The sequence below is a fragment of the Lepisosteus platostomus genome, chromosome 1 (genome assembly GCF_059453375.1).
Source record: "Lepisosteus platostomus isolate fLepPlt1 chromosome 1, fLepPlt1.hap1, whole genome shotgun sequence".
Classification (NCBI taxonomy): domain Eukaryota; kingdom Metazoa; phylum Chordata; class Actinopteri; order Semionotiformes; family Lepisosteidae; genus Lepisosteus; species Lepisosteus platostomus.
In genome coordinates this window covers 59,111,281-59,137,539 of record NC_142611.1, presented here as the reverse complement: position 1 = coordinate 59,137,539, position 26,259 = coordinate 59,111,281, and the positions used below count along the sequence as shown (strand labels likewise).

Below are 26,259 nucleotides of genomic sequence, written 5' to 3'. Positions count from 1 at the left end.
CTGAAAAATGTGCTTGTTTTTGTTTGTGCTGGGAATTTATGGGGGTTTGGACCACTCTGAATCTGGAGAGCGACCATACAGGGCTGTGGGGGAGCCAGGGCCTATCCCAGCAAGTAATGGGCACAAGGCAGGGTACACACCCTTGACAGGACACCAATACTTGTAACAATGCAATGTGACTTTTGATTACTTTAGTCAGTTAGTTTAATTAAGTCAGGATTGGCCAGCTGTGGCCTTTGGGGGCTACAGGATGTGGGTATTTTCATTTCAGATGGTCTCAGAACAACATAATTGAACAAATCAGCCTGCTTGAGTGGTCAAAACGTGTCAACGGAACGGTTCAAATAGTTTTGAGATTGATGAGCTAAGGATGACATGTAATACCAGCTGGACTGTGGGACCCAAGGACCAGAACTACCCCCTGACCTGCATCATGTCCTTTCCTATCTCTGCTGCCGATTCGATTCTCATATTCCCATTTAAAGTGGTCCACGAGTCCAAACAAAGGCACTAACATTTTACATTTACATTTTTAAACATGTTTCAGACACATGCTCTTATACATTTAAAAAACACTGCAAAACAAAATCACAAATCTTGTATCAATTTACCTTTCCTACTCCCAGACAAATCGCGTCAGCAAAATGCTATTACTGTAATTAAATTTCTCAGTCTTGACAACATCAATGAAAATGCCAATTTATATCCATCATTTTAAATATTCATTTCCATATTTTACAGTAACTTTGTTAATCAGTAGACAGCCTGCATGTTATTCACTTCATATAAAAAACGGAATACCATTAGCAATACGTAAAATTATATATATTGTTTTGAAGCAAAAACTGTTAATATTATATAATAAAAATTAAAAATTTTATGAAAAACAATATTTTTTTCATAACATTCTTAATTTGATTCACAATATGCCTTGACATTTACATACTGTATATGATTTATATGTAAAAACATGTTTAAAATGTCCTGTAGTACTGCTGTCATAGTTTCTGAAATGGAGGAGCAGTATTTTGTTTTTTGTTTGTTTTCTATATTATGTGTACTTGTCTGAAAGCTTTCAGTACCCTTTCGGAATCCATGTGCCCCATTATTATTGTCATAATATAACTTTTTGTACAGTTAATTAACCTTTACAAGATTTCATTGTAACTTAATATGTATGCCAGCAATCAGTCTGTCATGCAGTATTTTTCTTTGTTTATTTTTAAAAGGAGTTCGAAGCATGTTGACATTTGACAAGACCCTTGTCCATGTGTCCTCAGTTAAAGAGCTTCTATAAGTATGGTTAAAATATGATTAAACGTCCTTTTTTATATTTCTCTAATAGTCATCTGTGAGTCATGCTGTATATAAAAAATACCTGATAATAGAAAACAGAATTTAAAAAGTTTAATAATGCTGTTATATTTTACCCCAAGAAGTGCACTATTTTACAGTGATAAACATTTTAAAAAGGAAGAAAAACAACGGTTACAGTTGTTTATAAAGTATAATCATATGCAGTATATACATTCTTATCATTTAAGAATGGATACTGTTTTATTCACATATTGCCATTTTATGATTATTATGTCTTTACGGCATAATGCTGCTACACTTATTATTCCATTTGGTTGCTCTATTTATCTGTAAGAGAAATTACATATACAGATTACAGCTAGCAATATATTTACATTATATACAATGGCAATGTATCAATTTAAAGGTACCTGTAAAAAAACTGTGTGGTATGTTTTAGCACTATGTAAAATGGTCATAACATTATCATTGGAAACTTAGTTATATTATGGTAACAATGAACATGATCAATTTTGATAGTTTTGAACCTTTCAAAGAAAACCTGATTTTTTATCTATGGTTGATTTCACTGTATTTTACATTCGCACACACACTACTTTAGCATTTTTTCTCACATTCATCTCTCCAACACCCCATTTCCACCTCTGTAGCTACACCTTGATTAACTCCTCTCTCTGTGAGAGAGAGGATCAAGCCTCCTCATCCTATATCCAGGAGGGACTTCTTAAGAAAGCAGGTTATGCAAAGACTTAATATAGATAAATACTCAATAAACATTCACAAATCATCTGATTCTTGGATTCAGATTCCTCATGAATTCATTTTTGTGGCTTACACATTTATTTGGCAGATGTGATGAAGCCTTTAAATCTTTGTTCATATACAGGTACATGTCATTCAAAATACTGTGAAACCATTAATTAATATTTCCTTTTGGAGCCCTTAGCATTGTTGCATAACTACGTAGACTCAAACAGATGTAAAAGAACAATTTTTTCCATCAAATGCAGAATTGTAAAAGTGTTTAGAATTTAAAGAGGTGGACTGGGGTGCATGGGGGTTAAAGGTCACTTGACATAACCATGTCATGTCAAAAAATGTTAGTGCAAAAACGTTGTGCTAGTCCTAGATAAACTGCCTTTTTGAACAAGCCAGGGTTCACCAGATCTTGTCTTTGGCAACATGAACTTGCTGTATTTTCTGTTCATGGGGCAGGTGTTCCTTGTGCTGTTTATTTTTCTTCACTCATTGTTTTGTATGCAGGAGATTATAATCAAAGATCTATATATCTCACTTTATACTTGTTATACCAATATTTCTACCAGTGGTTAACATTCTACAAGGCTGGAGTTAATTGGTTTTTTTTTTGCAAAAAATGTTTTGTTAAATAATGATCACCTTCTCTGAATACCACACATGAAATTTGACAAGATAATTAAATGCAAACAAATATTTGGGCAGTGTTGCTGTCCTCTGCCTTTCTAAGACAGGGATTCACAGTCCTCTCCCTGGTCCCACATAGCTACTGTTTTTTGTTCCACCTTAGCATTCAGTAAAGTAATTCACCCCTTAATACATCTAATAATGTGGTTAATAAGAACTCTTTAATTGGTTTCAGTCCCTAAAAATGTAGAATGTGCTTTGTAACTATTGTGCTTCTTAAGTAACTTTAAATTTTCATCTAAAAAAACAGCAAAGGTTCTAACCAAGTGACTTTTTGGTTCAATTCAGAATTTAAGTGAAGAGGTCAGCAGGTGTGTAAGTTTCCAGGATCAAGTTAGGATATGTGCGTAATCCTCTTTGTTTATAACTTCATACAAGGCCAGGGCGATCCACCTCTACATCCTTCAACCCATAATCTCGCTTTTTAACTAGTAATTCACAGAATAAAGGAAGCTATTTAATGTACCTGAATTATAACGATACCTTCAATATTACTAAACAACTACTGATAGGAAGACAGATATTTTAGCAGCTTTTTATTATCTGCTTAGAAATTTTTGTTTCTGTTTTTCATTCCTTATTGAATGAATTAAACCTTGATGAATTAATTGAACTGAGCGGAAAAGAAGTCAAATCATCTGTGTGTCCCAGATCTTAATGAGGTGGCAATTGAAAGATTCCTCTAAAACTTGCAGGATAACAGCAAGACTCCAGGACTAGACTTCTCTGCCCATGTTGGTACCTATCACATAACCAGATTGACCATTGAGAAAATTGTAGAAGTACTGTATTTGTGTTCTTTAATAACAGTATTCATCTTCCATTGTTTAAATGACATAATTTATTGTTGTGGTTTGGTTAGCTTAATGTGCATAGAATCACAGTTTTTTTTTTTACTCTTGTCATTTACATAGAATCATTTAATTTCTTGAGTTACCAAAAATGTCTAGATTTTATTGCTTTTTTTTCATTAAGGACTGCATATTGTTCTGGTTTGTTTAGACTTTTCCATTGTCTCTTAGAAGATGCCCTTGGAGACAGTGCCCTGGCTGACCTTTTGAAATCAGCACCTAAAGTTTAGTGGTTGTTGCTTTAGGCAATCCAGCAGACAATGAAAACATGGACAAATATATACATTTGGGCTAAAGACATGTCAAGGGAATAATGCACACTACTGTACAGCTTCTCTCAATTCTGTAAGACTAGTGGATCAAGTGACTACTCAAACATCTATCAAGTAGTTTGTCAAAATAACAGATGTCTTGTCTTGTTGGAATATTTTTGCATGCTGGAGCATGACATTGTAAGCATAGGTGTACATCATTACATCTGTCAAAGAACAATCATTTAAATTACATTGTGCATCATTTCTTTTTTTCCTTACTATAAATCAAAGAAATCAGTAGAACTGCTTGGAATCCTGTGCTATGAGGAATCTGTACACCTAGACCACTTTCACTCTTTAACCCCCTGGACTAACTGTGATACAAGCCTTTTCAGGTTCTGCATATTTTCCTACTTATTTTTACAATTCACCATAAAGACCTGGAACACAGTTGGGTCTGACAGCAGATCATTCAGCTCCACACATGCAGAAGAAAGGAAAGAAAGGAACTCAAATCAGAGCAGGCATACTTGAATTACATAACTGTCTATATGTATCCTGAAGTATCAATGGAGTCCATTACAAAGCCTTCCTTAACACAAGCTCTTAACATTCACTAGAAGCTGCTGATTTTGCCAGTAAGACTGGTACGGGATCACCAACAGATAAAGTCCAGGCACTGACAAAACTGACATCGCTTTTGTCAAAGCCTTTGACAAAACAGCCTACTATTACTTCTTCAGGGGGAAATACATGCTTTGATAGGAACATGGAGAGTAGGTTTGCAGGGAAATTGAGTGAAGGAGGAATTGTGCTAAGATGGCTAAAAGCAATTAAGGGAATCTGATCCTTTTTAAGCCAGGAAAACCCTTTATTGAGAGGAATGATGATGACACTTTGATTAAAACTTTAAGCATGCAGCATTAGTGTGGGCAGTGCAGCATGTGTGTGTTTTAAAGTACAGGAACCATTGAAAAAGACAGCATTACAGGGGGTGGTGTAGCTAACTGTGGAAGACTGTGACTGAGATCTCCCAAGACGAACATGCACCAGCAGTGTAGTAATCGGTGGCACTGGAATACTGACTAGAGAATGGTTTAGGTGTAGACGTATGTACATTTGGCTGATAGTTGGAAGCAATATAGTCTTCAGTGCTTCATTGTTCACTGCAAAGGAACAAGTAAAAGTTTTTTTCATGCTGAAAAATGAAGAAAGTAAACACAACATTTTGGCTGTGGAGCCTTCTTAACACCCAAAAAAGGCTCCACAGCCAAAACGTTGTGTTTCCTTCCTGCTCTTTTCAGCATTTACTTGTTCCTTTGTTGCCTACGCATGCTAACGCAGCTACATACTACATTGTTGCCTGTCCTATTGACTGTCTAACACGTTATTGTTGTATTTTAAAGTGCAATAAGTTGAATACCATCTTACTGGTCTAAGTTAGTGTGTAGGAGGATGTGTTCTTCACTGTGTATCCTGAATTACCATTCTCCATAGCTGGGTTATGCTTTATGTAATGTTTCCTTAGATATTCAGTGCTTCTCTGGAGAACAGACCTCCTACTGCTTATTGAAGTGAGCTATATGAATTCCCAACCCATTATACTTTTCCTCTTGGAATTAACCTCTACTTATTTCTTGTTGAAAATTACATTCCACTGTTCTAACATTTGAACAACTAAATGAGGTAACAAACACTTAATCAAGCAAGATATCAAGTATGGAGAATTATTATTTAATAAAGATTGTAAAATCCATCCTTCCTCATTGTTCTCTTAATAATAGAAGACACTTCCAGCGGGAAAAAATATAAACATATGCACATTCATACAGTGGATTCAACTTTGATTCTCAGTCATTCCTTCTATTTTTTCTCAATTTAGTATTACATTAGTATTTGTGTCTACAATGGAGTAAGTTTCCATACCTTAAAGATCCTTAAAGATAGTTTGATAGTGGTGTATAAATACATGTACTACGGATTGTAGTTAATCAAAGAGTTCCTGTATAGTTAACAATCTACCTAGTTTGTGCTGTCTATGAAATAACCTTCACATCTCATTTTGTAAATTCGGTAAAAATGCCATAAGCCTTCATATACCATGCTTCGTCATCCCACACTGAACATTCTTAGTCTATGAGCAGCTCCTAAAGATTTATTTTATTGTCTGCATGTCTGAGACTCAGTACGTCTTGCTAACAAATTATTTGAACATCACTAAGCCATTTAATAAAATATTTTTACTATGTTCAAAATGTCTGTTTTCTGTGGTGTCTATTTTTAATCGCTGAAGGCAGAAATCAACAAAATTAACCTCAAGTGAAAAGGTCTCTGTTTTGTTTAGACAAACTATTTTTGCACTTGTTGTTTTTAGGCCCGTCTGACTGCTCTCTGGTTTCTCTTCTGTTTTTCTTCAAGTCACACAGAACAATTCACCTGATGCCTGTAACTGAATTCCGGCCTTGTCACCAATTGTGACAAATGTAACAGATGCCAAGTTCCATTTACTACACACTTGTCAAGGACTGAATTTGGCATCTAAAGGTCAGCTCGGGTCATTTAACAACCCCCATTCAACTTGTCTTAAATTAAGATTTTTCAGCCTTTGTACTGCTGAAATGAAGGGCATCAGATTCCATTTCAGGTTGGGACTATTACACGGCCCCATAAAGTGTAGCTAGGCAATGACTGCCATTTAACTTTACAGGAGAATGAACAGACAATAATGGCTAACACTGTTGATAATAAACAATGTATGAGACATAAATAAATAGGCACAATTAAGCTGATGAAAACTGTATGTGTGTGTGTGTAAAAGCAAATATTTCTGCAAATATTTTGTAGAATGCAATAATTACAAATTATTTTCAATTCATTGTAAATTACAAATACAAATACCATTACAAATACCACAAAAAATAGGTTTAGTTAAACTTATGAATGTATGTTAATATTCTGAATATTAGTTTAGTTTAATGTATAAACAGTATCTTGTATAATATACAGAATAGTTTTTATACACTGTGCAATATTTCTATCTAGAAAAGTCAAGATAAGTTAACAACAGACAGGATTTGCAATTATAATTCTACTGATGTTAGATGTTGTTTAGATCTGTAGAGTGTAAAGGAAATACAAGTTTTTAAGGTAGTTTAGTTTCTGGCATTACGGTAAGTACTTCTACAGTAAGCAGCTGACACTAAGTAATAAATTATAACTATCATCAGTCCTTTGCATGTTTACCAGAAAGTATTTAAACAGATATTTTAAATCTGTTGTTTTTGTTTCTAAGGGTTTTCAAATGTTATAATTACAGACAATAGATATTTTTCATTATGGTGTTTCAATGCTCCAATCAGCTGATATTATAACTATAAACAGCCTACAGGATATAATTGTATTTAATTAAACTTAATTGTATTTACATAAATAGAGGTGTAGCTATCCATTTTTTTTTGTTATTTATGAACAAAAAGTAAATCAGTAAATAAAACCATCTACTTATTGAGGTTTTTTTTTCTGGAATCACTCACTATACCTCTGTACTCTGTTTCCTGCTCTAGTATACAGAACAGAACTCAATTTCCCTTTGGGCTAATCAAATAGGCAGGCTGTGTAAAACGTAGTGCATGTTTCTAAGTTTCTGTCCAGTGTAAAAAAATACTGTAAATACATTTTTTATTTCAAATACAGAAGGATGAATATCAAATGAGAGCAAGTCTCTTTATGAACTCCAAAATGTAAAATGTCTACAACCTTGAATATATAAAAAGACATGTGTTAACACAGCAGTTAAAATCACATTCTTAAATTTATTATACCAAAAATGTTATGTTAACATATTATGATGCTCCTGCACATAATTTCAGATTATACAATACATTATATATGTATGTACTGTATACTGTAGGTGCATTGTATTTTGTTAACTGAACATCCTACTGAGCAAGGAGTAGAGAAAGAATATGTAGAGACTCTGGAAAGCCCCTTAAAGCCACACTGTAGCGTCTTTAGTAGAAGGTAGATTAATTACATAAATAATCAGTCATGGTCAAATGTTAAATACAATATGAATTGTAGCCACACATTGTGTAATCAAGACGTACAGTTAAAAATATAATTATAGACATTAACACTCATTAAAGTTGGAATGTAGTAATAAAGCTTAATGGGAAAACATTGTACACTAGCTTTAAAAAATGAATTCCAGAGTCTTTCAGGAAGATATACTGTATGTGTGCAATTGGTTATTTTTCTTGTTCTTTCATTGAAATATAAATGGTTCTGAACTTTATGCATATCCCTCATTTTGCAAAGTTGATAGCTAGATGGGCCGAATGACCTTCCATTTGTGACCTTTGATGTATAATGCATGCTTCCAACAGTTTAATTAATTATTGCAAAAGTCGTCTACACTGTGTTTCCCAGCATACACTGGGAAAATGAATTTCATCGTTCCGAATTTACCCTTCGGTTCTTACTTTCAGTAATCAAAATTAAACAGAAAAACACATTATTACACAAACATAACATACTTTAGTGATTTTATTAGGTAGTTCTGTTGATTCAGATTTAGTTCCATAACAAAATGTTCTTAACGGGTTTGGCTTGTGTGTATAACTCCTTATCTTACATGGAGAGATATGTGTGAACTGTTTAAAAAAATAAAGCAATCTGAGCTGCTTTGGGGTTCTGTGCCATAAGGGCTGAATTAAGTGCCAATAGGTTTTTTTTCTGTTGGAATGCATCTCAGCTGGGGGTGAGATGTGGTGGAGTTGACTAATGCACAAACCCTTTCTCCATATGGGAGAAACTTCAGCGCAGGTCACAAAGAAATGATCAACAACAAGATGTTCTTCTTCAAGTCTATATAGCAAGGCATTTAACAATTTACAGAACAACATCTTTAAGGGCTTTGAATTATTAAAATAAAGTCTGGGTAATGTGTAGGAAGAAAACTCCAAAAACAAAACAGAGATGGTGTTGAAAAACCTACACAAGTGCAAATTGTCTTCTCCTTTCCTTAGAACTTCAGATTCTGGCACAATCTAGTTTGTAAAATTATTCACAGAGCAACTGGGACTTATATTTTGTTAGCTCAAAACAATTTTCTGCTTGTTTTTATTCACTTGGCCATATGCTTATATTGTAAATGCATTCCAACTATTAAACTCATATTCAGAGTTCCAGCATGAACTATTGTTCTTTTGCTCTTTGTTTTCCTTCACTACTTTTGAATTAGCTGTAGAGTTAAACATGAATCTGTCTTGAGAACGCTGCATTACATGATCATTTATAACGGTAAAAGGCACAAATTCAAACATATAACATCACATAGTATATCATAGATTCAATAGTTCAACCCATTTTAAAAAATTATCTTTTTGTTTAGAAATATTTGAATATTTTGATATTAGATATAACACAGATTGAAGCTTTTTATAATTAGATACAATTTAGAGCAGATAATATATAAAAAACATTAATTCTCAAGTGTTTTATGAGCCCATTTGGCAGGCTGGAGCACATGTATCAACAAGGCTCTATCTGTCACTCAGAGAAGTAGAATTTGTGGTTTTCCCCGAGGGCCTATATGACCTAATTGCCTGTAAGCCAAGTGTGTAGCAGTTATAGCTACCTTATAGCAAGATAGTCTCCTAACCCGCAGCGAGTCCATTACACAAAAACAATAAGACATTTTTTGAATTACATTGTGTAAGCACACTCTATAAGATTTTAACTTTAAATCAATTAATAGGTTCTACACGACATGAGTTCCCATTGAAATGTCAGAAAACAGGAGAGATTATGTCTAACAAGCTCATTAAGAGGACTATTCCCACTGCAGTTCACTGCATTTTCTGAAATACCCTTTTCCTCTTCACTAGGGGTTAAAAGGTCTTCGTAAATGGTATACTATTATCACCTCTAATTGATCTCAGGGATACACTTCCTTTGTGTTGAAAGATAAATGTTAGAATTTCTGAGAGAATAAAGGCTGATGATAGTAATAAATGAAGGTTTAAAACTTGATTGTTGAAACTGGGGTAAAACACTTGTTACAGTAGTTATTAATAGGTCAGGTGTTAACCTTATGAAGAAAAACTTAAGTCTGAACTGTACCTTTGTACCAAGAGTTGTGCTTGTAAACTTTGGTAGAAGCCTTTTCATCACTTCTGTTCTGGACTACGTTGTTTAAGCATTGTAACAGGACTGGGTTTCCTTAGAAACCATGACAATATAAAGATGCTTAAAGTGACTGCCAAAATCAAGAAACTCATATTTGTATTTGTAAAACCTCATAATAAAGCTTTAGAAGGTTCAGGAAAGCCACTGGCCTTCCCTTTCACATTGATCAAGCATTACTTCAAGGACATCTCATACAGAACAAAGAATAACTTCGAAAGAGAAACATTACCTAATGAAAACTTCAACTACAACTCAAACACTGCCCAAAAATGACCCTTAGAAATTATGTGATATGTGATATAGAAAGGCTGGTAGTAGGAAAAATATTTTGTTGCAGGCTGGTCTCCACAAAAATGAAATTTTAATTTTTTAATTCATTTACTGTTATGGCCCCATTTGTTTTCATTTGGATCTTACATTAAAATGTGTTGTCAGATTAAAAATTGCATAAATCTTGTCGGATTAAGCAACATTTATATTTTTTGTAGGCAGGAGCAGAATTACCAAATGGGTTTGATGGGCTGAATATCCTGCTCTCCTTTGTTAATATTCTTATGTTCTTAACAAAATGTGAAAAGGTGGGAGCAGCTAGAAATGAAACTATTGATTCAGAATAAACTAAAATATGAAACTAATTTCTGTGAGCAGGGTGGAAGTGGGATTAAAAAATAAATTCTTTACAATGTTTTGTAGCTCAGTGTAGTCACACCTGATTGTAGTATGTTTATAATTTAGTCAAAATAATTACTTGTAGACTTGAATATCTTGTACTACAAAATGAGACACAGCCAGAAATGTCCTATGATCAAAACTTTTTTCTCCTTTAGTTTAGCCATTACAGCTAGAACTGCAGCTGAGTTCAATAACAAATGAAACACTTACAGTTCGCTTCCTGAAACCAGCACATACAGTTCTCATTTGTTCCCTGATTATCACGTACGTTTGTAAGCATTGCAGAACAACTTCAGGTGCAAGAACTGTGAAAATGATATATGATATTTAATGATATCTGTATATAAAGCTCTTCTGCTGCTTCAGAAGTGTATACAAAAACTTTGCTGCTGAATTATGACCCAAGCTTTGAGGCATCTTGTTCGGCAGTGAGAAGTGTTTTACTGTTTCTTGGCTTTAAATGCACTTCCATAGCAGCATAGGAACAAATACATGAAACCAGTATTGATCTGAAGATTTCTGCACTATGTCATTCAAAATGAATATCCTTTAATACAAATGAGCAAATTACTAACTACTACCAAGGTCATATGTGCCGAAGGGCTTCCTCCCTTTTACAGCTGTTTTTATTCTCTTATATTCTTATATTCCAGGTTATAGAAAGTACAGTATATGAGATTGAAAAAAAGCAAAAGTGTAAACATGCCAAACAACAATATCAGGGATACTTGTAAAACAGACCAACATATTCTATCCTTATTATTAAGTGGTAAATGTATGAAATATTACTGTATGAAACAATGCTTAAACTTTATCTTTGATGAATTGCCACTGCCAGACAAAGTGCACATACAGTACAGCTTCACCTCTGCAGTGCTGGAATAAATGATTAAAGAATGTATTGCTTCTGCCAAGAAAAGTGAACAAAACCTATTTCAAATGGACAATAGCAATTTTGTGTTGGGGAAAAACACCTATAAAATAATTTTGAAAATAAACAGAGAACAAGGGGACTTGTACTGGCATTATTACAAAGTTTTTTAAAAAAATACTTATTTGGAACAAAGATTCAAAAGGATGTTTCTGGCATAACTCTTACTGTTCATACTTTAACGGTAAAGCCTACTTATTTTCGCCAGGAAAAGGTATTTGAGTGAGGCTTAATGAATTTATTCCTCAAAACCTTTCTGTGGGTTTTGTGTTCGTTGTGGCCTTAAGGACAGATATGTCTTAAAATTGATTGTGACAATACTTCAGTCTATGACTCAAAATAAAAAAGTCAAAGGTTGCCAGACCTGCGATGCAAGGCCAATTCAGCAAAGCTGCTGCTCATTTTCACACGCAGACCTAATGAAAACCTGCTGTATGGTTAACAGTTATGGAAGAGGATTTATGGACTACGTTCTGCAAGCCCTACAGTAAGATTATTTCTTAACTTCGGTTAGTTACATAGTTTTGTGGTCCAGACAGCCACAAATGTATATTGAAACATATTTTTCTCTATCACTGAGCAATATTTGATGCTATCTACCACAGAGCAAGAGTTCTTAGAACAATGCTGAGAAGTGTGGTCAATGAGTAATCACAGAGCTGTTAACTTGGTTATTTTTCTGAATGATTCATTCATTTGTGGTCCGATAAGGAATCCACTGAATGTTCTCTTCTGATAGAAATTACAAGAGAAAAATCAACAAAATGGATGATGGTTTCTGCACCATGCATTACTGAACTTTGCCTAGCAACTCAGTAGTGTGTCTTTGCAAAACAAATTTACAAAACACACATCTGTGATAAAAGAGGTACTGTATGTGTGTTACAGGAGGACTGTTCTGTGATATTACTGCACAGTCTTGTTTTATCAAAACTATTAAATACAACATTATATTAAATCCTTCTAAGAAAATACAATTGCTATTAATTAATTTGGTTCTTCCAAAAAGAAAAGTAAAGAATGTTAAGACGCCAGATGACAACTTCATCAAGGCTTGAACTGGCGATTCCAGTGAACTCATTCATCAAAAAAGGTCATTTTTATAAGCTGTCCATTTTTTGTAATTTAAGTACACTTGAATTCGCTCTTTACAGGGATCAGCTATAGAAATTTTCTGAACATTTCGCTCACTTTATAGAACTTCACAGAAGTTTGTCAAGTACTCTGGCAAACCATTCACCCCACTCTTCCCTCCCACACAAACTTTTTACATGCAGTTAAACTCCAGATGAAAGCTTCTTACACATGCAATTTTGCATAGAGTTAAATTCCAGATGAAAGCATCTCAAATCCATGTGCTGTTAGGTCATCCCATGTAAAAAACAAAGGAACTATAAGACTGAAACAGAAAATGTGTTAAACTACTAACTTCAATACTTTCATTTATCTACGAGACTCTTAAGATCGGTAAACAATGCACTGGAATGCTCTCATAACTAACAAGAACTTAAATGACTAAGACATTATGTCAATCTCTTTAGAGAAATTAGTGGAATTTCCTCAAAACAAGGAGAGAATAAGCAAGCTACATTTTTGCTAAAAGAAAATAAACCTTTGACTCACAGGCACTTCAGATTACAACGTGCTTGTCAAATCTGCAGCCATCAACTGTAGTTGAAAAAGTGAGACAATACAGTAAATCAAACCCTTTGTTGTTCATTTAAAATATAAAGCAACTGTAGTTGTAACAACAAAAAGCAAACGCTTTTTTGTTTAAGATAATTAATAAAACTTACATCTAAAACTCTTTCTTGAGACTGACAGAAAGCACCACCAATACACTGGAACATCTTCAGTCTGTTAACTCAAGTTGTCAGCTGTCCTCACTATAAAATTGTTTATTTAGGCGAAGTAGCCAGACCCTTCCATATGCCAGGTATTTGCCTGAGCCTGAGTGAAATCATGGTTAGTGTCTGAGGCAATGGCTCAAGTCAGATAAGAATCTATTGGGCTTCCTACAGGTTATTCCAGCAGGAAATGCTTTCAGAATGTGTACTGGCGTATACTCCAATATATGAACGATATTGCATGCACCTTTTGTATACTAAGTGCACTTTGTGTATCTACGTGTATTTGTATAGTATAATACATTTTTGTAATAGTGTATTGTTTTTGATAAACACAAATGTTTCATGTTTAAATTTAGTTTAGTGGATTTTGAAATATGCAAAAAGCATGCAAACTATTTTGTGGTTAATGTTTCTTCTTTTGCTTCTTTACATTCTACAAATACAATAAATATGAATTTTAAGATTTGTGCATTTTAATTGCCAGCTTATAAAACTTTGCAAAGTCTGTAAGTTTACACTTTTAAAAAAAACGAAGTATTACTTTTTCCTCTTTAAATACAGCGTACACCCTAAAAGTGTCCAATACTTCTAGACAAAGTGTAGCATTTTTTGTGTATACACAAAAATGCTGCAAATATAGAAAGAAAAATCCTATTGTACAGTGTTTTATGCATGTACTCTGTGACATACAAGAAAATGATTCTGTTCTTGTATTTGCTGTTAGAATAGGGTCTTAATGATTTCCAAAATTTAGACGCTATGCATAACGATTGCAGGTAAGACCAAATGGCCTTCAAAAGGAAATGAAAAACAGCTCTTATGATTGATATCATTTATTGTTCAACTCTTACTCTTTTAATGGTACACAATTATCTTCCCAAAGAGCCTTAACATATGGACCCAATAATGAATGCGTATATGTAGTCTCTGAGTTTCAACCACCAAACCACAAAACACTGCACCAGTGTGCATCCTGTGGCAAGATTGAAAAGATTAGCAGTGCCAACTTTTTTGTTATTTTAAGATTTCTTTCACACTCTCTGTAATGGCAATACTGTGCGTACACAAAGCAGACCTCATACCTGTGCATGCACTAATTATGGGTAAAGTTGTCCATCCCAGTTTCATCACTGTGTCCACACTGCATCAGTTTCCAGAAATGACAGTTTTTGAAGTGAAGTTTCAAAGCTTCAGTGATGACAGGATGTTTTACAATCTATAATCACTAAATCTCAACATGTGGGTCTTGGAAACCCAAGAAACTATTAGTTTTCCTTGAAGGTGACTTGAATGATATTAAAGTTGTGTACATTGCTTCATTCCAGACAGACCAAGAAAAACTGTAATGTGCCAGGGTGTTCACACCACCCTGTGGATGGTTTTCAGGGCATGAAGTAAATAGTTTTTCAAGTGTCAATTCTTGTACGCTGGCATAGCAATACATCTGTTCACAAATGGAACATTTGGACACAATGACTGTATACCTGGGTTGGGTTGTCTACTAAATTATTCCCAAATGTTTACTGCATAGTTAGCATATAATTGGGTTACTATTATGCCATTTAGGGTGGGATCTAGGTTCTCAAAGGTGACTGTTAGTAATCAGACAGAACGTTTTAAGGCAAAAATTGGTTATAGTTAACCTGAAAACGGTTTTATATAATGCGGGTGGTAATGGTCATTTGTAAATATCTCTACGAATATAGAGCTGATGCACAAACAGCTGAAAGAGAAGAAAGTCATGCACCCTTGCAGAATTAGCCTACCTGCAACTCTATTGTTAGGAGCTCCATAAATTGCAGGCATAAGAACTGTTTGCTGGTAATTCCTTAAAGTGTTATCCTTCGAGGGCATTTTCTATGCAGGATCTTAGACTTCATGACAGGAAGCCACTTTAAGTCACTCATATATAGCAAACCCATGGCTTAAGCACTGGGGAAAGTAACAGCAAACATTCTTCCTTAACTCTAATGATTCTTTTAAACTAGGTGCCCTGTACAATTCCTGTTTATTGTTCTACTCCCATCATTTACCCTATTTGGACTTAAAGCATCTTTCAAAATGATGAACAAACAAATGTATCCATTAAAAATTTTAGAAAATAGTATTTAAGTTAATTTAGTGCATAGTGTCAGTACTTATGCAAAAAAGTAATGTAATCACTTTGCAAACACCTTAGATGAGACACTACGTGAACAATCATCATGTACGGCCTACTCTGTAGATGCAGAAGCTATCTACACTATATGAAGGTTTCATATAGAAGAATTGCTGAGGTCTTTATGACTGATTTCAAATGCTAAACAAATCCCAATTTAAGAGAAAAGTCAGTCCTAAGGCATTTATTTCTAGTAAATTACTCTCAGTAACATTTATTCCAAGTCTTTGTTGTAATTTGTATAAATTGAATCTTGTTTTGCCATGGAAGAGCTTCACATATTCTGAATAACCTCCACCCTTGTTTAAGTCTGGCACTTCTGAGTAATAAAGGTTAATGACAGGTTTTATGCACATCCTATGAAAGAAGCTGATGTGCACATCATTGCATTTGGTTCATTTATTACCGTTTTTATAGTTTCAAAGATTAATGTGTCTACCACTCAGTGCCACTTAAATAAAACCTTTTTTAAAAAGATGTGTAGTACGTTAACCTGCATAAAATGCAGAGAAGTGTTAATGGAGAGAAGAAACAACCTGGAAGGTTGTAGCTCTCATAAGCTAGTTTTAAATAGAAGTGGGGAAAAATAATGATATTCTACACTTTGTTTATTTACCTTGTGGCAGATTCTATTGGAACATGACTAAAACGTTATGAACCCAGTCAAATTCTTAACATTCCGTTACACAGGTTCATGATCTTTGCGTGATTTTACACAAAACAGCAGACATAATTTTCCATTTTCAAAAGTTATAATGTCAGCTGTTTAAAAGCTCCTTGCATACATATACCAGAATTATAAATTACAATTAAAATGACAAATTACAATTTCAGCATTGTTGGCTAGTATTCTATATTTACAGTCATTAGATACTTTCACTATTCAAAATAGTTTTTGCTCATTTGCCAAGATAAACAAAATCTACATGCTGCAATTTAATGTCAATATTTACCAACATATAAAATGCTAGTGACTTTCCAACACACCTGAAAAGAAACATGTTCTGATTTTCTATTAACCTTTTAAATTCATCATAAATTGTCTAAAAGAGTGAAGCAAATCATTACAATATTTTGTTAATTAATCATATTTGCATTCATTTTTTCCCACGATTCACCTAATCTTAAACTAATAAATGCATAGTACATATAGATTTTGTGTGTGTGAGGCTCTCTCTAGTATGAATGGATTCCACATTAAGAGCTTTTTGTGGAAAAGAGCCTCACAAAGCAAATTAATGTGGCAGCCACAAATGGTGTTTAACTTTACTGTTGTAGTATTTGGACAGTGTTTTGCATTACGTTTTATCAAAAAGAAAGTTGAAAGGTCAGGGGCTTCGTTTTTTATCTGTACAAAGATTCAACCCCAAGAAAAAAAAATATTTTTCATCTGTGACTCGTCTTCTTTTCCATCATAATAAAGATCGCCCCCAATACATTTTAACTGATAGGTACAGTATCAGTAAAGAGCTTTTTTAATGATCAATGGAGGAATAATTTCTCTCTTAGTAACCTTCTCATGACAGAAAGAAGCTGAACAGCATGTCAGGAAAAAAACATTCCACTGTTTGCAGTTTCTCAACTGGAACAGCAAATATTCCCCCTTCTAATGAAAGGGTGAAAGCAAGGCGTTTAGCAGCAAAAGACTGCTTATTTAATTTTATTCCTGAGAGTGCAGACTTCTTCTCTTGTCACACCAGACTGTGTTTCACTCTTCCTTGAGGAATTGATGCTGTTGAAAGACATATACTAATGATGATAAATTATTTAACTGAAAGAAGCCATTAACGTGATATTAGCCACTGCACATCAAAAACATTCTACATTGTTGTCAGTAGTTCTGAACATATTCAATGCACTTTATACTCTGAATGTTCTACATTTAAAGGGGGAAAGGGAAATAGCATGTGATGATACAAAACAAATTCCAGTAAAAAGTGATGTAATATGCTTACAGTACAAAACTTGCTCAGTGAACTACAGTCATGCATTGTGTATTGCTTAAGGAAATAACACTTTAAGAAATGTGCAAAAACATGGACATGAAACAAAATATGGTGAGGCAAAGGTTTCAAAAGAACCATACATACATATTTTTCCTATTATATCCTATTAATTTATTGGAAATGCTTTTTTCGAAATTTAAGAAAATTGGTTCTTTACCAATGTACTGAGTGTTATATTTTGTTCATGCTGCAAATTATAATATTGATGAATAATAGCTACAGCAAAACATTTAAAGAAAGAATAAAATAAAGATCTTTTTGTTCTTATAAGAGAGTTTAATGGATGGTATTTATTACTGGCATTTTACTTCAACTATCCTCAGATAGACACAGATGTATGCATTGTGAAACAGCTAATTAGTCCTATAATTCAAAGGAATTGTTTGCTCTTGAAACACACCATACCTTGAAAAGCCACATCCTTGTAAAACAGACAGCTAAATTACTGAAATTGAGTTTTTTGGCATTTCGAGTCATATACATTTCCTTTCCATTAATTTTGTCTTCAAAGCTTTTAATAGTGGAGATTTTCCTTCAAAAACATTTTACTTATGATTCCAACCCAGATGAAGAAAATACATACATTTCTATACATACCGTATCCAGCTGTCCTGGGATAATTCTGGCTACCCTTCCTTGCCTCGTGTTCAGCACACAAATGTCTTTGTGGTAGCATACCAAAAGCACTGTATCAAAAGCAGAGGTAGACACTATATTTTTAATGAAGCCTCCAAAAATCATCTACAGGCAAAACATAAATCATACAATGAGAACAAAAGCTCAATTTTAATAGAAAAGAAAAAAAACAGTACAAGGCACACTCACAAACTTGGCTTATTTATTCAGCTGTAGTTTTACATCAATGCGACTTTTTAAATATATCTGGAATTACACTGCTGCACGTAATATAAATTAACACATGGGAAAAAAATACTAAATAAATAGGAGAGCGTTATATTAGTGTTTAATTTCCAAAACTATTTTAGTTGGCACTTAGGTATGGTACATAAAATGGGACTGACTTCTCTGCTGAAATTCTTCCATGGGTTTCTTTTACCTGCTCTTGCCTAAGAGGATTTCTCTAATAGGCACATTGTTCAGAGTAGATGACAATTTTTTTTCAAAACTGAATCTGCTGTTTTTTTAAGAGGTTACTAGGTCATACCATCTATACGATATACTCCACTGGTAAAGCGATAACACACTGTACAAAAATATTCAGAGTTAAATGTACAGGTCACCGGTGCAGATAAAGGTTAAAATCTTAAAATGAATTTTCCATCCTGGATGCAGTTAAAACTGGTGTTATAATAGACACTTGTAATATTTATTGTTTTATATTTAATTTGAATATTTATCTAATATTTCATAAATAATTAATATTTCATTAATAATTAAATAGCACTAACATTTAATTTGATGTAAAAACACTCAGTATTAAATTAACATTGTATTGTTTGGAGGAAAGGTCCTGTTCTACATCCTCTTGGATGGATGAAACAACACTGATTGAAGATATAATCCAGCATCTTTTACCAGCACTGAAGATGCAATGGAATTAAAATTACACTTTAAAAACAAAATGATCCATCACCGCAGATAGGTGGGAAAACGCTGCAAAAGGCCATAAACATCTCATTAGTTTCATTCTCAATTAAGCGTGAAACTTTCTTTGTTTACTTGAATGAGCACATGCAGAGCTAATGGAAGAGCTTTGGTGTTGTCTAAAGTTTGGCTCACAGTATGAATATGGCAGCACAGAAGAGTCCATCAAGTTATATAGCATATGTAGACATGCTCAACAGACTTTGCAAATCTAGGACTAGAGCATATGATGGATTAGAAATGTTTAAAGGGTTCTGATCCAGTTAGGCTGTGTTGTATAATGTAAATGAGACTGTAATGTTACAATCTTATGAATCCATGATATGCTTCTCAAAAAAGTATGTTCTTCACAAAATACTGGGTACATGGAATAAATTCCCCAGCCAAAACGTACACTCTTTGGCATCTTTCATAAAATGGTGGGATACGATCCCAGAAATTGTTTTCCGAATATTTCTAAAAAATATGCCAGGGCTTCTACATCCCAACAGCATTCTGGAACAATGGTCATAACAGGTTAGCAGATGGATACGACTGATTCTTCTACAGCCTGTCTGGAGTAAAGTTTAATGACTACTTATTATCAATTTAGCTGTAAATAAGGCAGTGATCCATTGTTTATTTATTAAGTTGGCATATGTTAAAAAGAAAGAAAGTACAATATTATACGATGATAGCATTTGCTAAATGTATTAGTAAACTAAAATAATGTATGTTAAGAAGCTCATTATATGTTTCTAATATACATGCATAGGCAGATATATGGAATATTTTGGAATCTAGAACTGATTGCATTTTATGCATATTTGCACACCATAGAGCATTTCTCTTCCACAAGTTTTAAAAAGTTGCAGAATATTACACTTTTTGTGGTATAGTTAATAATAACTGTATGCATGTTTTCCTATGTACATAAAATACATGATAAACATTACAAATAAGCTCTTTCCAAAAGTCTTTCCATCTTAAGCTTGCAATGCTGTAGCATTCCGGGAAGAGTCATTCAAAGCTTGAATGACAGCTTGCTCTGTTTTTCTACTGATAGAGCTTAATTTCCTTTGGGTCTTGAACTGCAGGAGGCTTGGCATTGCTGCATCACAAAAGCCAGTGTGTACGAACCTATAAAAGTTGTGTCAGTTGCAACGGCCAAATTCTCTTTAACCTCACTACAGGACAGAGCAAATGTGTTTTTTGTATGCTTTGTAAACCCTCTTAGGCTTTTCATATGCCCTTGGATTATAAGAGTGCTTACTTTCCAAATAACGTATTTCTACATCTAATATTATGAAAATATATTTGTCACAACATACTGAATGATATCTACTTTGAAATGATCCTGTCTTGAAAGCATATTCTCTTCCCTGGAGTGCCGTCTAGTAGGGTGCTTGTAGTTCTGTAAGCTCTTTTCTTAACATTGACCCTCAGTCTTCAATACTGTACATGCTTCTCTATTGTATTAGGTAACTAATGGTTTGCTTACCACGAATGAACTTGGTATCCCTCTACTGGATTTGCTTGTAATACTTTGCCTTAATCAATAGCCAGTTCATTGTAAGAATTATTTTAAATTCTTAGAATTATCTTACAATTATACAATATAAGTGACAAATTATTTGCTAAATAACTTAAGCAGTTATTGGGTATGAGTAAAATAATCCCAAGATTCCAATATATATGTATTAGTTATAAATTTATAGTTAAGTGCAAGCCAATGTTATCAATGTTATCAGCCAGTGCATAGAAACCTGTAGCATTTAAGGTCCCAAAACAACATTGAACAATGTCGATGGCCAGTGAATTTCAATCTATCAATAAATAATTTTCAGTTTTGACTAACAGAATTTGCTTTCTGTTCACATTTCAAAAGGTTAAAGAACTGTATTATATTTCACCTAACCTTTTATTAACATCCTGGAAATATTTGATCAAATAATGTAGTTGTTCTAATTGCTTAACCTTCAGAAAAAAAATCAATATTGCCTTATGTGAAATGATATTAATATAAAAGATTATTCTTGCTCAACGTGTATCCCCTCGGGAGAAAATAGAAAATATTAGTAAATGGAACAAACCTATCCTGTCACGCGTATAAGACTACGATAGTCGTATACGTGTGACAGGATAGGTTTGTTCCATTTACTAATATTTTCTATTAGTACTAATAGCATATTTTGCTTAAAAGCAAAGGGCTTCTAAAAACACTTTATCGTGTTTTTAGAAGCCCTTTGCTTTTAAGCAAAATATGCTACAGAAATCATGAACGTAAAAATTCAGAGACAAAACTAGCAAGTCGTAACACGGGTTTGGAAAATATTTCCTCTTCAGTACAGTTTGGGAATTGTAACTATTTTATGTGGAGACAATAAACGGATAATACATTTTGCATTAGAAACGTGAATTTGTGTCATGTTGTGACAGACATACCTGTTCAAAATAACAAATGTTGACGGATTCTTATCCCCAACTTTATCTCGGTAAACAACTGGGATGCCAGTTGTTGAAAAATCAGTATAACGGCCTTTGTTATTGCTCCTTAGCTCCAGTTGTCCAACATGCCAGCTTTATCAGACCTTCGTTGTTAAAAACTGGTGAACAGAAAGCAAATGAGTGATACTGAAGAACGTTTACTAAACTAGATTGAAAGTTTGTAGCAGAAAAGTTATTGTGCACAAATACCTGATCCTGACAGCGTGACCGAATAAAAAAATGGACCAATCGATTAGTGGTCTTCCGAACTTAACTCCTCCCTCCTTCATTAACATTAAAAACCTCAAGAACCCCCTTTTCATTGCAGCCTCCAGCAGCATCTAGGAGCCACTTATCTGGAAAGACTTAAATAATTAAAGGGGGCTATTAAATCTAATAGTTGTCGTTAAAGCCTCTCGTTGTAAAACCTGAAAACTTTGTGTAAAAGAGGGAAGCAAAGATCATTTTGAAAATCCTTTACATATTCTGACATAAACCTGCAAAGATGCACATTACATATATAGTGATTATGGCAATGGCATTCCCTGTTTGCATGGAAGCGATTCACGGGATGTACGCTTTCGGTCAACCCGAACTGTATTACAAAAAGAACAACTGCAAACCCATTCCTGCGACTCTTCTGCTGTGCAACGACATAGAATACACCGAGATGAGACTGCCAAATCTGCTGGGGCACGAGACCATGAAAGAGGTCCTCCAGCAAGCGTCATCTTGGATTCCTCTGGTCCAAAAGCAATGCCACCCGGACACCAGGAAGTTCCTCTGCTCTCTCTTTGCCCCCGTGTGCCTGGACGATTTAGACGAGCCCATCCAACCATGCAGATCGCTCTGTGAGAGCGTGAAGCAAGGCTGCGCTCCGGTGATGTCTGCCTTTGGCTTCCCATGGCCGGACATGCTGGATTGCAGTCGCTTCCCCCTAGATAACGATCTCTGTATTCCTCCGGCCAGCATCGATAGTGTTGTACCAGCCACCAAGGAAGGTAAAATAATATTACTTTTTTTTTAAAAGAAAGTAGAAAATCTTTACCTGGCGGTGAGCGGAACTTGTGCTTAAGTACACACAAAACTTGTGTACCTCACCATTTTAAAAGTCACGAAATAGAGAAGTCAGGTTTGCAGTAAAATCTATAAATGTGGGAAATTATATAAACAATTGACACTGTTTAAGACTATGTAAAGGAGTTTTAATGGTGGGTTTAAATAAAAAAGTATAAATTACGTTTCTTTAAAAATGCCCACTCCAGTAGGTGACCTACCTCCTAATATTGAAGGCTGTAATTATAAATTATTGGATTCGCGCATGTTAATATTAGTACAAAACGTCACGGTTTAGTGTAACTGAATTATTAAAGAATTATCTATTTGTCATATTTTAATTGATAACTTTTTATAGAAGTCGTTTTAATTCTGCACATTCACGGTGACTTGTCTGATCTGTAGGAACTGGACAATCTATGCATGCCCTCTACGAAGACAGTAGAGGGGTTCGTATATGGTTTAGGAACAGGAATTATTTTTTTTGTTAACATCCCATCTGTGATAGATCAGCATTTCGTCCACATTATTTGGGGGAAATTGCCGTATCAATGTGATTTATTGAACAGGATCTCTCATACGTTGGCACTTTTTTCCAATTAGAGCTCCTTCTGACAGTAGCAGTTAATTTCAAGGCCAATAGGGTGCCATTTTCAGTTGAGCATTTCACCGAGATTTCCTTCTGGAGCACCAATTTTTAATTGGGCTGTTTCCCTAAAGGGAAAATAATTAACAACATAAAGGACACTGTCAGTGAACTGTACTTATAATTCTAAATATTCTGCGGTCATAACTGTGTTATTGTACATTAAATACGTAGACAATTTTAAATAACAGAATGATCAAATGGTCAAGAATTGCATTACATCCACTGAATATATTTCCTTAAACTGTGTATATAAATGTGTATATAACGCCTCCTGCTGTCTGATTGTGAAATTACGTTGTTGTCCCCTGTATCTACTTGGTTCTCGAGTTTTGCTACTTCAAGATTCATTTATTTCAGCGCCGAGGGTGTGTGATGCTTGCAAAGACAGAGAAGAGAACGACAACGAGATTGTTGACAACCTTTGTAAAAATGACTTTGGTAAGTTCCCATTCGTTAAAATAACCCATAGTCTTTTTTTTTTACCAAAATAGAATCAAGTCTGAATGGCAAATACAAATCAAGCCCGAGTGCAACAAAAAAGCGAATTTGTAGAGGAGGTTAATTAAATAAAATTGCGGAAATATTTATTACCAGTACTTAGAGACCAATACAACTTGAATATGGCATGAAAATGCGTTATGTGAGTTGTAGAAACCATTTCATAGATAGGTTTTTAAATTTAAATTTAAAACCAGCAAATTTTAGTTATGCGTGAACTACCTTTTTTATATAAACTACCTGTTTATTTTTAGTTTTATTAATTTATTTTTACGTTAGTATACGTATGCAATTCTGTACATAATATAAATATTGGTACATAATGTAAATATAATATGTTTTAGATTTTTTATGTTTTATTTTAATTTTAATTTTTAAAAACTTCAGAGGCTACTGTTGGGTGTTAATTTTTGTACTGTACTTCATTGTACTTTAAAGTTCTGCAATTGAATTAGAGACGAAAGCAGATTCTTTTTAAGTAAGAAAACGACAATTGTTTAGCAGTTAATTGAATTAACGCTCAACAGTTCAGGTATCTTGTTTAACCGGACTTAATCGGCTTTTCTGTCGGATCTCATTGTAGATCCTTTATCATGTTGTTGAATTAACAATACATCAAATACCCGTTTCTTAGAATTTTAGAAAGTTTGGAGGGGCAGTAAGCCATTCCTTTCTCTTTAAGCGTTTGTGCTTATTCTACTTGATTGTTTTTTAGAAGCTATACCACGGAATGCGTCCAATAGCAGTTTAGTGGGTGACCTCTTTAGTTTACTGGGAATTTAACCACCTGCTGTTTTGGAGGAAGGGCTGAAGTGTCATTAGCAATTATTCTGATTTTCAATAAGTGACTTATTCTCTTGTTTCTAACACCCCCTGCTTGTCAGCTCTGAAGATAAAAGTGAAGGAGATCTCATACATCAATGGAGACACCAAAATCATTCCGGAGACAAAGAGCAAAACCATCTACAAACTTAATGGGGTGACCGATCGGGAACTTAGGAAGACTGTTCTCTGGCTTAAAGACGGCTTGCGGTGTACATGCAATGAAATGAACGACATCAACGCTGCCTATTTAGTGATGGGACAGAAGCTCGGTGGGAATCTGGTCATAACCTCTCTGAAAAGATGGCAGCGAGGCCAGCGAGAGTTTAAAAGAATCTCTCGCAGCATTCGCAAATTGCAGTGTTAATTAGGCACAGTACGTCCCTCCCCTTTAGCAATAATAATCCTTCTGCACTTCTGTAACACTTGGCAGGCTCCTTAGCACGGTTCACGTATAATTAATTACCAGATTTCTTGTGTTCATGAACAAAATCCCATCACAAATACAGATTTACTGTATAGTGAAAAAATCAAGCTTGTCACAAATTTAGTTTTGTTCAGTTTGGCTTAAAACTGTGCATTTTTGAAAGTCTAGGTAACGAATGTGATATATTTTTTCTAAGATGTTGTAAGATAAAAGTTGGGAAATAGCTGGCTATATTCTCATATACAGTAGCCAGAAGGCTACTCAGAATAGTGATTGCAATCAGGAATAATTTTATCCCTTAATGTGGTTTTGATTCAGTTCTAGGCAAAGGATAGCTTTTTAAAATTAAACCAATTTGTTTAAATATTTTATCCTGTTTGTGATTTACAAATAGACTCAAATATTTCAATAAAATTATCATGATAATGCAAGGTATAATTTTGTTTAAACCTCTTTACTTAAAATTGCTAAATATTGTATAGTTCTTTATTTTAAATAGCACCTGGACTCGGAAAATTGATGGTATTTTCTTACAATGCATAGGTCTATGGCTAAGCTCTTAGCACACATGATTCACAGTGAACTGCAGAAACATACTGTTAAATTACTTCAACAAACACTTTAAATGCTCGTTTGTTTTACAAATATACACTTAAAAATTTGAGAGTTGTAAAATATTGCTTTATTGGTTACTCTGTAAATATTTAGACACTTAATTCTTGTACATATGTTTAAAACCATGAGTTTGTGTACTTTAAAAAAAGGTTTGTATCCGAACAGTATGCTCTGTACTGGTGGTAGGCTGCGGGAAATTTAAAATTGTTTTGCCCAGTTTCCACCTCACTTTGCTATGACAGTGTCATTAGAGAAGACAGACGGAGTTGTGAGTTTGGGAGGAGTATAAGGGTAAAGGAATGTGTTAATTTTTTTATCAACATGCTTACAGACTTTGTTACATTTTACAAAAATGTACTACTTCTCTTCTTTTGTATAAAACTTAAAAATAAATCTTGAAATAAATTTTACATATCTTGCTGTTACCTGAGAAAATAGATGGTTGCTGAC

At 34.1% G+C, this 26,259-nt stretch overlaps 1 protein-coding gene and 1 long non-coding RNA gene across 2 annotated transcripts in view; one reads left to right on the top strand and one right to left on the bottom strand.

The window, feature by feature from the left end:
• The window catches only part of LOC148678306 (uncharacterized), a 49,416-nt gene extending 27,481 nt beyond the window's left edge, over positions 1 to 21,935 (bottom strand). The window contains exons 1-2 of the long non-coding RNA XR_015938574.1: positions 21,701 to 21,935; positions 18,269 to 18,357 (exon numbers count right to left, since the gene is read on the bottom strand). This is a non-coding gene — a long non-coding RNA (uncharacterized LOC148678306). The remainder of the gene's footprint in view (positions 1 to 18,268; positions 18,358 to 21,700) is intronic.
• Positions 21,936 to 22,075: 140 nt separating this feature from the next.
• On the top strand, positions 22,076 to 26,219 carry sfrp2 (secreted frizzled-related protein 2). The gene is made up of 3 exons (XM_088633220.1): positions 22,076 to 22,743; positions 23,805 to 23,885; positions 24,830 to 26,219. Exons 1-3 carry the CDS (start codon positions 22,248 to 22,250, stop codon positions 25,132 to 25,134), a joined length of 882 nt encoding a protein of 293 aa, XP_088489346.1. The 5' UTR covers positions 22,076 to 22,247; the 3' UTR covers positions 25,135 to 26,219.
• The last annotated feature ends 40 nt before the right edge of the window (positions 26,220 to 26,259 follow it).

Bases quoted from the DNA above. Each gene is read 5' to 3' on its own strand.
- sfrp2 (XM_088633220.1), top strand. From the start codon at position 22,248: ATGCACATTACATATATAGTGATTATGGCAATGGCATTCCCTGTTTGC. The intron at 22,744-23,804 runs GTAAAATAATAT...CATTTATTTCAG, and splicing joins TGTACCAGCCACCAAGGAAG to CGCCGAGGGTGTGTGATGCT. The intron at 23,886-24,829 runs GTAAGTTCCCAT...CCTGCTTGTCAG, and splicing joins CCTTTGTAAAAATGACTTTG to CTCTGAAGATAAAAGTGAAG.